Here is a 12,597-nt window from a genome sequence, read left to right as displayed (position 1 = left end):
ATCAAGCGAGTTCATCAAAGTCTTTCTGAATTATGTTACGAACTTGTGTTTCGTAATGGGTTAGTCATAGTGTTTATGACTCGATTATGCACTGGCAATGCAACGCTCATACAAATGCAGTGGCTCATAGCCCCTGAACAATGGCTCATGCCCCCGAAGTGGCGTTTCTGTGGTCGGACCACGAGTGTATCGCCTAGGCGTACACAGCTTCGCTGTAAAAGAAAAGTACATTTTGGTGCATCTCAACAAGAAACGTGCAGCGGACAGCCGTGATCAACGTGTCTACAATCGCGGCCTATCACCCTTAGCCCAGTCGGCATAGAGACAATACAGCGCTGCCACCGACCTCAGCACGCTTATGCACATTCGTATGCCATAAAGGTTCAGGCGACGAAGTCACCCCGCAACTCGGTGGAGTGAGTAGACGATAAATATGATCGCTTTGGCGCAAACAAGGAAGGACGGAAGGGAACAAGGGGAGCGCTTCCCTTGTTCCCTTCCGTCCTTCCTTGTTTCCGGCAAGCGATAACATTTATGGTCTACTCAGCAAATATGAACCGACTAGCACAGCAACGTGTACTTCGGTGGAGCGAGCTCGGGTACTTTTAGCCGCTTAGCCGAGAAAGTCCGAGTACGAAGATGGGGAAAGGTCCATAGACAGGTAGTCGTTAACGGGAGAAACAGTCAAATAAATCTATTTGGTTTATTAGAGATTTCTCTAATACAATATGCCGGGGGGGGGGGGGGTATTGATTGCTTATATTTATTTGTTGCGGGGAGGTAACTTACGTGCCGTTTGTTGTGCCGTTGCGTAATTCCGCAGAAAACAGTGCCGCCGAATGGCGCATGCGTAGCGGTAGCACAGGTGCCTATACGCATAAGCTGATTCCATATGTTTGGTCTCTTGTTTTGAGCCATGTCGGGCGATGACGTAGTTTCCTTGAAACAGAAGTCTGCAGGCGATACGTACAGAAAAAGACACTCCCGCGGTAATAAAACATTTCTATCTCTCAGTTCGTCCACACGCGCTTCTGCTCTCGCCTTGCTCTACTGTTGGGAGCTTGCATTTGCGCCTTAAGGGTACGCAGCTGTGCGTCGCCATGCGATTGATGGTTAGTCGCGAGGTCCCCGGATGTGCTCAAGCACAGCCGCCACTGGCACAGCTCGGCATATACTCACTCCCGAGTACCGCATTGACTCACGCTCATTCCGCACTCGTGCCACAAGCTTGGGAGTGATCATTAGTGAATGACGAATGGCACGAGTGGACGTGTGGTTAATAGGAGTGAGTGCCGGTGAGTTTGGGAGGACGTAGGTGGGGGGGAGTGAGTGCCAGTAGACGCAAGTGCGATCGAAAGTCAGTGACAGTGAGTTTGAGTGGACGTGAATATAAAGCAAGTCCTGGCCGGTGCGAGTGAAAACGAGTGCCGATGAGTGTGAGTGGACGGGAGCTTGAGTGAGTATATATACATAACCCGCCAAAATACTGGCGAGTGAGTACGAGTGAAGGGTGCGCTTATTCTGCCGATCCCTACGGCTTCTGGTTCCGCGTCCTGCCGCTGATGTTGCGGGTCGAGGCTACCGCAGGCGATCAAGTGCCATTCATCAGTGCCTACACCACTGGGCTATCGAGACAATGCGGTGATTGCTTTCTCATAGATTTGATCACATGCCATCTAATGTATGAAATCCCAACTTGACATGTGTACCTTTCTCGGTCCACATAAGCACAGGTGTCGTCCCAGACGCTTTATGTGCCAGAAAATTCTTCATGGCAAAGCTATGTTTTTTAATTAGTTGAAATTACAATCTGAAACTGTCATGTCTGCAGCTAATACGTGTACCTATACTTTGCCCATTTGTTGATGCAACTTACTTTTGAAACGTTCGTGAATTCAGTATCCCACTTGTGGCTGGCGGAATGCCTTGAAGAATGAATACACTGCACTTCCACTTGCGCGTGCATGTGCACATGCGTGCAGACACGATGTATTTGATCTTCATGTGAGGGCGTTCTGCCTGTTTAATGTGTCACACCGCGTCTGCTGCGAATGTAATATCGTTACAGCGAGCACTAGGCAGACTGCACTGCTATATGCCAGGCGGTCGGGTGTGTCCGTGGCTTTCACGGCAGACCAGTTATGAGGAGTTTCAATCTGACATGTCTGCGCTCAAACACCCAGGTGGTAAACGCAGGCAACCTTTCTGCCACATAATTTGGACGACCGGTTGTCGATTCCGGGAGCGATAATACAATGGGTAAACAGGAACACCTCGTGGATGTGGCTTATGTTCAACCAAGAACGTCCCATTGACGTTAATGCAACGTGTGTGGTTTTTTTCGGATACAGTTCACCCCCCGCTGTTGAGTTCTAGGTCCCGTGTTCAATTCCGACCGAGGAAGCCGCATTCCGATGGGGGCGGAATGCAAAAACGCCAGTGTACTGTGCATTGCGGGCACGTTAAAAAAAACTGGCGGTGAATAAAATTAACGTTTATCACATACTGTGGAATTGAGGTCCGTCGTTGTTTCGCATGACGACACAAACAGCGAACCTGCAGCGATTACGAGGCATCCTTTTCAAGAATGTGAAAGCGAATCGTAGGTCTTTCGATTATTATATTTTTCTTTTTCTTTTTTGAAATTTAGAGGTGAGGTGGAGGGGGGTAAGAATCGTGTGTTATGTTTAAGGAGGAAACCCGGGGAGGAAGCGACATCTTGTTGTCCAGCAGCCCAACGTTCGGACCGACACAGAACGGCAACTTCTACGAACGATTAGGACGAGCAGTGTTCGCTTTTTAGGCGCAATCGCTTTATTTGACGGAGCGAAATCTCTCGCAGGAGCATGCACAGGGCGTTTCACTTAAATTGAGCGAGACAGTAAAGAATAGATATGTAGCGAGACAGATCCTCCTCGCCTTGTTCAAAATCCGCATTATCTTTTGCTGTCATATGAACGCTGTCGGCGTAACGGGCGCTTATTCTCGTTACCTTAGCTACGGTCGAGAACCTTGACTATTGGTGAAAGTAATTACACTTGAACCCGCTAGCCTGCGACTCGTTCGCGCCAAATCTTGTTCGGCTTTTGGGGCACTCTATTGCTCAGCGCTTCCAGTGGCCTACCTTATACTAGAGGTTGTGTATTCACACATACAGACAAGCACACACACACACACACACACACACCACGCACAAACACACACACACATTCATATATATATATATATATATATATATATATATATATATATATATATATATATAACTTGAGTGGTGGTAGAAGGTAAACAGAACAAGCATTTAATTTCAATAGTTTCGATCGGTGGACCGATCTTCATCAGGGTTTACAAGAAAATGGCAGTTCGGGCCTGGTAGTGAAGACACCAGACCGGGTGGCGTGTTTCTATTTGCTCCCAAGCCCAGCGCTTGATCGCTGCGCCGCCATGCGCCGCCCGCACGTACTACATTTCTAGGTACTTTTTCGGCGAAGCGCCATGGCACGCGCCTAGATGTATTTGGTTTTGCGTCCTTGGCTGTGCCAGGACGCGCGGTGTGTTTGGGCCAGCCCGCTTTCGCAGAGTTTAGGCGGTATAGGTAAATTTTAATTCTTAATGCTTAAACAATTGTATGCTTACCCAAAGAGGCAACCCTTCCTTCGTCCACCCCGTAATAAGACGACCGCTTTCGAGATAGCGCCCGCAGCAGCGAACGAATTTGCCTTTGCGCTGCCTTCCGCTTCAACGGCAACGAAGTGGCGAAAACACAGGGCTGGCGTTGCTCGAAGCGCATCATTCTGCAACTTTCGCAGATCGCTTTGAAGTTAAGCGGGCCCGCGTCTCTTCAAGACTATGTAAGCGGCAAGAACACAGCGCGCGAAGCTATGAGCTGTTGGCACTGTTTTGTGGGCATCGCAGATCGCTTTCAAGCTGCGTCCCACGCGGCATTGCCGTAAGAAACCGCCGCCTGAGTACGTTCATGGCTCAATAATAGAGAATTTTAGAGCATCCAGTATTCCGGCAGGCGCGGGCGGTTTGCCGGGTGAACGGGGGCCTAAACGTCAGCGGCCAGGTTGGTGGCGCCAGCTGTTGGCGCCAAGCTCAACCACACAAACATGGAGCCAATTGCTGTATTCTGCTTAGCTGTTGGTGTAAATTTTGGAATGTGGCGTAATTGTGTGGACAACTAGGTGACCGCCAAAAGTTTGCACCAGCAGCGAAGCAGAATATAGTAGCTTACTACAGTTTTAGCTCTGTGTTTGTCTGGCTGAGCTCTCCCGCCCATCCAGCAATCCGCCCAAACCACCCCCGTTTAGCGGAATACCGGACACACTATAAGTTTCCAATGGTTTCACGCGGATGAATAAGGCGCTGAAGAGCGATAACGGCTTATAAAATGATCGGAACGGTCATCAGCGCACCTCGGCCCTCCACCTGCAGTACTTTGCTTGCGTCATCAATGCTCCTTGCGCCGCCGTCGGCACCAGTTCGTGTCGCCACTGAGCTGTCGTTAGTAATGGCCTAATCATGTTACATAACAATGGTGATGACACCGGGCTGCGCGGAGATGAGCTAGTGGCACAATGCTTACGCATAGTCTAACTCCCAGACGAGTTCCTGCGAGATTTTTTTTGTACCTGGACGTTTAATATACGTCGTGTATGGCGCCAGCGCATTGCTATTGTTTCTGCTGGAAGAGATATAGTGATGTCACTAAGGAAAGGAAGCTTGAGCGCAGCGATGATGTGGCTGGTGGTGCGAGAAACCCTCTATGCCCCCCGATTATCCCAGCTTTTGTAGATCGAAGCGACTCGCACACCACGACCAACTTCTTATCACATCCCTTTATCCCCTTATCCAAACTGTAAGAAATGTCGTCCAGTGTTACGTCAGCTTCCGCACGGAACTCTTATTTCGAAGCAGCCTAGGCGGCCTGTTTTGAAAAACCTATTTTCTCTTAGCGACAGCTCGGTGAGCAGATTGTGCGCGCCCAGGCATAACATCTGCCTAGTACCACCAAGTACCTACAAGGATCTAGGGCGCTCGCCGTGGAGCTTTGGGGAAAAAGTACCTAGGCACGTGGTACACGCGAGCGGCGCATGGTGGCGCAGCGGTGGAGCGCTGGGCTTGGGTGTAAATAGAAACACGCAACCGGGTGCCCGGTCGTTCTCAAATACATCAAACCGAGAGAGGCAGTTGTGACAGTGACTGACTTTCGGCGCTTTGGCAGATTTACAGCTGCCTTTGGCAACTATGCAGGGCAAGAGGAAGGCGGAGTCCCATGTATGTAGAGCAAGACGGTCAGTGAGAAGAGAAAAAAAGAAAAAGAAAGAAAAGAAAAAGAAAGAAGCACACAGGAGGAGGGAGACGTAAGTCGGAGAGTGAAGGGGGCGGGAAGTAGCGGCAGCTAGGTTCCCGTTGGCCCAAGGCAAGGAGGAAGAAAACGGTCGCTGCGCAGCACCAGTGCGCGTGCTGCCGTTGTAGCAGGAGAGAGGGCAAGCTGAATCGGGCGGCGGGAGGCACAATAGAGAAGGGGCCCAGAAGGAAGAGAGAAGAGCGGCAACTTGTGGAAAGAAATACAAAGTCACAGCACACATATACAAGGCACTGCATATATATATATATATATATATAGCGCTTCAGCGTCTACTTTTCTCGAGTAAGGCAAATACAGCTGGCGCACGGGTGTTCTGATAGGTTTCACGCTATGTGCATGGCGCGAAAGGGAGTCAGTAAAGAATATTGATAGCCTATGCAGGCGCCATGGCGCTGAAAAACAGACGACAGCGTCATGACCGAGTGTAACTATTTTTTTTAATGGCATTTACGATGATGCTAAGGTGCGAAGTGTACAGCGACTAGGCACTGTTCAAAGCGCCTGCTTCATCACCGAGTAGCACTGGCACTTGTGAATTGAAGTGTGCGGCTTTGCAGCCGGGAACGCGCTTTTATTGGGCATTGTCGTCACTGAGCTTCTTTTTTTTTTTGAGTGCATATCCGGTTCAGGAAGAGATGCCTTTGGCTACTTCTCGGCGATTGTGCAAGGCGTCCCAAATCAAGGCTTTGACTGCGGTGGCTCTGGCGGTGGTCGTCACGGCAACTTTACGCGCCGGTACAGAAGTTGTACAATGGCCCAAAGTGACATCGTGCATGAGTAAGTGGACCGGATTAAGGTGGACGATCAGTAATGTTTTTGAGACCGAATTACATACAAATCGAATAGCGCCAGAAGCGAATCGGAAAGGGAATACTTTGTCGAATAGCTTTCGAGTAACGAAAATCCATTTACCCAGCTGTTAAAGAAAGCAATGTTCATATCCAAGCATTGTCAACGCTAACAAGTTTCTGTCATTACATCAAACAAGCTGTTACTTCTCATGCACAGTACTCTTCGAGGACTGCGAGGGATCTATGTATAGCCACTAAGGTATTGCACCCTAAGCGATGTAGCCAGCTATACTACACGAAGCTCTCATGTTTTATGTCTGTGTACTATGCCCACGAGGAAATTACCGTAATTTTGCTCCAATTTTATGCTTACAACGCACAGTTGGCAGTTTGAAGTATTGAAGAACTATTCCAAGATATTTGTGTCTACAAATAGTGACTGTTCGATTAGAACCTCAAATTTAACAGGACACTATTCAATTGGTTATTCAAAAGTTTCGAATGTTCGTATGCCGCTAGAAGCGATACTCTCAGGAGTGGCCTGTCGTCTTAGTGATATGTCTCGAGCTGCTGAGTGATTTGTTAGGCGAATCAGATGATGTACGTAAGGATGATAGAAGCCGTAACACTCTGTTCTTTTGTCCTGCGGAATACGTTGACAAAAAAAACAAATTGTGGCAGTACGCTGAAAATTGGGATGTGTACGAAAATACACATGTTAAAACACGCCAGTGAATAGTGCAAAGTGAGCCCTCTCAAATGAGCTTTCGGTTTACCTGAAGATTCATGCATTGCTTGTACGAGCAATATCAGTGTGATGTTAGCTAATTGACGATGTACGACCAACTTAACTTTTTAATTACCAACTGTAGCGTACGTGTCTCAATAGCAGAATTGAAGCCGATCAGTTATGACGTGATTCCTATTAAACACAAACATTCAGCTTATTATCAGTCTTAAAAAGATACGTCACCGATACCTGTGGCGAAGCGCGCTGCGGTTCCGTTTACGTTTTATCAGCACTGTGGAAAAAGTCAGCGCTGATATATGTTGGCCAGAGCGTTATGGTAAAGCGGCCGATTGGTGTGTTTGGACGGAGATATCAGCCGAAGCCTTCCGAACCGTCTGACGCATACTTTGGGATGTCACAGTTTTTGATGTATGAACAAGACATGTATGGACGATGTATGGGCAGACCTCTATATGGGGCAGCCATCTTTTGCCAGTGACTACAGAAACTGGCAGAAATAACGAAAGAAGCGCTGCCATAAAGCTGAGCCTACGCTTATCGATTGCTTGGTCCCTGTGTTTGTTCGCCATGGCTTTGTAGTCAGTGGTTCCGTCATCCGACCCGCAACTAGCTCAATGTGGGCTGCATCGACAGAAGCCTACCGAGGTTGAGTCTAGGCGCTGAGTAACAGATTGTAGACTTTACAGCAAATATGTAACTCTGGCCCGAGTGGCTTGGTACACAGAGCTTCCCACTGCCCCAATTAACGACCCCTTTATGTTGTTGTTTTTTCAGCTGGAAAGCATGGCTTTCGCCTCAGAGACTTCTCCATCCAGGACTCAAAGGTGGGCCGCTACATGCGTGTCAACTACACGGTCGACGTCCTCCGCGAGGGCGATCGTTCCCCGGCCGTGAAGTTTACCGTGCACAACTCCGTCGGGCTGCGAACTCCCTGCGTGGACGACTTCGGCTCCTGGTCAGTGGTGCAAGAAAAAACGCCCGCACATTACCTTCTCAATCCGATTGATCCATTCGTTGGATTTAGTGTCCCCAATGTAACACTGGAGCTATGCGAAACGCTATAGGGGAGGGCAACGGATCAATTTTGATTCCCTTCGGTTATTTACCTGTGCTTCAATATAAGTAGTGTTTTATTGCATTTCGCTCCAAACAAAATGCTGGGAATCCAGCGTGCGATCTTTATAGTCACAATTTTTTCCCCTAACATTAAATACAGGAATATTCACATTCACAATTAATTGGGGGCCACAAACAGATAGCCACTCATTACAAAACCACGAATGTGAGTATCAGTAGTAGATGATCGGCTTGAAAGATCCGGCACAGGACATTATATATATATATATATATATATATATATATATATATATATATATATATATATATATATACACAGCGAGAAAAGCACAATGAGAGCGAGGCAAACCGGATGAGTACTGACCACAGGTGTTTAGTTTTTTTTGTAATGCACGAAATATATGTTGCCTTGTGCAAGCGCCAAACCTGACAAAAAAAAAAGGAATATACTGTTGTGTAGATAAATGGGCAGATAGATAGATAGATAGATAGATAGATAGATAGATAGATAGATAGATAGATAGATAGATAGATAGATAGATAGATAGATAGATAGATAGATAGATAGATAGATAGATAGATAGATAGATAGATAGATAGATACTTATGGTAACAAATGTTAGGTTACCATAAAAAAATTACGACTACAGGTGAATCATATATTCAAGCCCTGACGGGTCTATCCTGTCTCCTTTCTCCACCTATCTCCGAACGTCCTGCTCCTTATCTGTAATTTCTGCGTAATGATCTCCCACTTGCAGCTTTAAATGGCGATGCTTCCTTGATGTCTGCGTTTGCCTCGTCGAATTGAGGCTGAACGAAATCACTCTTAAGACATGTTTTATCCTATCCCTGGCTTGCATCTGCAGCAACGAAAATCTCATCTACGCAGTCAAGCTTTTATTTGCAGCCTATAAGTCCTCTAGCTCTCAGCCCTGACCCCATAAAGTTAAGCACACTGCTTTGAGTTGACAAAAAAAAAAAAATTATTCGCTATTGTCTTGCTTAGCCATCCTGCATAGTTTTGATGCTTTTTTTACCTTGCGTTTTCGTTCTCCGGTATTCCCTCTAGTGTGTACGCTTTGCGCTCCGTTTTGACATCCATGTTTACTTGCAATCCAACGCTCTTGTTTTTTTTTACTATTCGATATATACAGTGCAGCGATACAGGTGAGCATAGAAACTCTCTTCTTGCAACCCTTGTCCCCCATTTGCCTTTTAACCGTTCGTCATACTGAAGCTTCTTTTTGTTGTTCATCTCGCACTTCACACAATGAAGAAAACGATCCTCCTAGAGTTTTTTTATTTCTCGCGCTGTGATGGTCACCTAAAGCTACTCTATACCTACCGATAGCCCTCTGCCTAATTTTAAAGCTAAAATGGCGGTATGATTCCAGGTACACAAATGCATTTACAAGCGTGAGAACCGGTATCATTCCACCCTTCAACTATCCGCGAAATACTGTGCAATATTACACCTACGGGATTCTGTGCTTTATGAGCGCAGTACTTAATGCTTCTTTCCTCTTCGACCGCTTTCTATGTTGTCGCATGTAGTCCTTGTCGTAATTTATACATACGCCAAGTGCTACATACCTTTACCATAGATGCACAGCGCCTGATTTTCACATTACCATAGCATCACATTTTTCTTTGCCCCGCTCACTTGCAAGCCTGAGATATGTGTCTTTGGAACATAAATATAAAGCAATGTTGAAGACATCAATCTACTGTTTGCCGACGGAGTGGTGAAACTGAACAACGTTTCAAGATTTTCTGCAGTCGCTGGAGGGCTGCTTCGCTCATGCGGGCGGTGTTCCTCAAGCTTCGCTTAAGAGTTCCCACCAGAAATGATACGGGCTTTTATAGGTTAAGCCATCCTCGCACTAAACGCACCCCTTTTCTTTCCCGTTGCAGCACATACAAGGCCTGCGGAGGCACGAAGTTGACCGAGCGCATGATCGGCGCTGGCTGGAACAATAGTTGCGAGAATATTCCAATGGGCTCCTATCAGTCGTCGATACTTCTCAAGGTCATCCCTGCTGTCCGGCTCGTAATGGGGGTAAGTGTGCACACGGCCTTAACAAACCGACTCGACGCTATTTACCATGGATAATCATTTCCTTATACAAATGTGCACTCGTCGTGTTTAGTGCACGTTTTTTTAAGGAGACAATAAAGGCAAATATTTAGTCAAGATAAAGTGATAGATTAATTCTTGAGAACGTCTAAGACGTCTATATTATCGATAGCAAACCTTTAGTAATTTATAAATTGAAGTTATCAGAGGTCACGACTTAAGACTCCACCGGGACATTAAAGTACTAGCCCGATGACGTAGCAACTCCTGAATGCACTTCTGTCACTTGTGCTCGACTACTCATCAAAGTCGGCGTTCCAACCGAAAGGCGAAGTAGCGCTTGCGATGGAATTAGTGAATAGCTGAACGAAGTAAGGAAAGTAGTTTTAGCGGCCGGATAAACTTGTAAACATTCGCTTAACAACTAAATTAACAATGATAGAATGTGTAAGCGCGACCGAACGAGGACGTAGGAAGAAACATATACACAGAGACGGCACTGTCTTTGTCTGTTTGCTTCTTTCTGCGTCCTTGTGCAGTCGCGCGTACGCGCTCTATCATGTATTCAAACCCACTAGCGCACCAACGTGTTTTAACTACATTAACATGCACGGTGCCACGCGCACAGGTCAACATGAACACATCTCACTCGATGAGCGCGGAAACTCGGTGTCAAAATCCTAGAGTCAGAAGTCGCGGCAGCACAGCACAGCGCATACGAGGCTACCGGCGCTACGTGCACTCTGCAAACATTGCAGATCGCTTTGAAGATGAGGCCAGCGTGGGCGCGAACTTTGGACACGTCGCAGATCGCTTTCAAGACCACTCACTCTTACACCATGCATGTTCAAGAAACACGAGCGCCGGCACTACGCCGGCCTTACTACGCCGGCCCGCCGTAGTAAACGCCACCATTCGCGTGTCCGACGTGGCGGTAGTTGCCGCAGTTGTCTCCACACTGTACGGATCGGTGGGCGAGGAGGATAATGAGATAGCCTAGCAGCCGCCGGAGAAGAACGCCACTCCTCCCTCGCCAGACGCTCCTGCTTCGCGCGCGACCGTAGAGGGCACATTGCCGGTCCGTGTTCTTCGCTCGCGGACGCGAGATTGAACCGCGTTCGCCGGCTAACCCTTGCAAGCTTTCACTCGCACATACAGCATACAGCGTGCGGCGATGGTTTTATCGCCCTTGGACTTTTACGGGACTTCACGGCGACGGCGACGCCGACGGCCGAACTGCGCCTGGGGTGTTCATGTAATTGCTCACGCAGTAGTAAGGAAAGATCATTGCATTCCGTTATAATGCGGAATAAAATGTTACTTGTCTGCTTGAAGGAGCCCTATAAACATAGTACTCTGTATTCGGATGTTGACAGGAGCTAACTCTTTGTTTTGTGTTTCTTTTTTTCGTTCACAGAACGGCACATTCAACATTCGGGTGGAGGGAATCACTGATAAAGGACGAGTTGAGTGCCTCTCTTTCGACGTCTTCATCGAGGACTGAGCGAGAATGTGGTCGGTCGAAGGAACGAGCGCTATCGCCTTCGGCGTTTCCCTTGTAAGGCGTAATGAAGTAATGAAGCACCGCAGACACGCGACGGCCACTCATTGACTTAAAAACCGCAAATCGCTATTAAACCTGTTTTGTTGAAAATTATGGTTTCGGTTGCTTGAATACGGGGTAACAGCTTGCAATCACAGAAATGTACTGACGTGGCATTCTCTATCTGCCAAGGTACCCCAATGGCTATGACAATGTGTTACTGAATGCAATTACTGAATGCAATTTCATCGTGGCTGTGACCGCCACATTTTATACAGCGAAATGAAAAAAAAAACGCTTGTGTACACCCGTGAGCAAAACTATACGGACGAGGAACTGAACGATAAAGCCGATTCATTTATCTGCCCGTAAATGCAACATAATATTAATAACTGCAGCACAAACTTGGCATTGCGAACTTTCCAGTGCACTTGTCAATTTCAGTTTATGCACGTTAATTACGAAGAAATTCAGTTTTTTCGGCGACCCTGCGACCCGTATACTTTTGCTCACGGGTGTACGTAAGTTATGCGCATGGTTAAGAACGCCAGGTGGCAAATTAATTCGTGGTTCTCCAATAAGGAGGGCCTCAGAATACACTACGGTGTTGACACTTGAAGTCCGAGAATTTAATTTTATTTGCCATTGTATTAAAATTTGGCCAGAATGACCGGCATTCATCCTAAGAACTAAATGCTCAAGGATAAAGATAGATTGGATAAGCGTGGTTCGGCACCGCTTAAATAGAGCAGACCATGCCCATTTCTACTCATTTGGGTAGCGCTCCCTTCGTTATAGGACGCAGAATTTCACAAAGGAGGAAAACTATAGTACTGGCAAATATGAGCTCAGAGATTCTACAGAATGTCAGTGGACTCACTCCATAATAAATCGCGAAGTTTTCATGTTTGGCCAAACAACGTCCACAAAGCTGCAAATAAAAGGACCGATGAAGTCTGGTGATTTTGTTCTGTAGTGGCC

General features: G+C 47.1%; 1 protein-coding gene across 1 annotated transcript; it reads left to right on the top strand.

Annotated features, from left to right (window-relative positions):
- Positions 1-5,857: 5,857 nt before the first annotated feature.
- Positions 5,858-11,677, top strand: LOC139050897 (uncharacterized). The gene is made up of 4 exons (XM_070527715.1): positions 5,858-6,151; positions 7,691-7,871; positions 9,911-10,055; positions 11,491-11,677. Exons 1-4 carry the CDS (start codon positions 6,010-6,012, stop codon positions 11,575-11,577), a joined length of 555 nt encoding a protein of 184 aa, XP_070383816.1. The 5' UTR covers positions 5,858-6,009; the 3' UTR covers positions 11,578-11,677.
- The last annotated feature ends 920 nt before the right edge of the window (positions 11,678-12,597 follow it).

This window comes from Dermacentor albipictus, chromosome 10 (genome assembly GCF_038994185.2).
Source record: "Dermacentor albipictus isolate Rhodes 1998 colony chromosome 10, USDA_Dalb.pri_finalv2, whole genome shotgun sequence".
Taxonomy (NCBI): domain Eukaryota; kingdom Metazoa; phylum Arthropoda; class Arachnida; order Ixodida; family Ixodidae; genus Dermacentor; species Dermacentor albipictus.
The sequence above is the reverse complement of the archived record's forward strand: the minus strand, read 5'-3'. Positions and strand labels throughout refer to the sequence as shown.

Excerpts from the sequence above, each read along its gene's own strand:
- LOC139050897 (XM_070527715.1), top strand. The coding sequence starts at position 6,010 with ATGCCTTTGGCTACTTCTCGGCGATTGTGCAAGGCGTCCCAAATCAAG. Across the intron at positions 6,152-7,690 it reads CAAAGTGACATCGTGCATGA|CTGGAAAGCATGGCTTTCGC; the intron begins GTAAGTGGACCG and ends TTGTTTTTTCAG. Across the intron at positions 10,056-11,490 it reads CTGTCCGGCTCGTAATGGGG|AACGGCACATTCAACATTCG; the intron begins GTAAGTGTGCAC and ends TTTCGTTCACAG.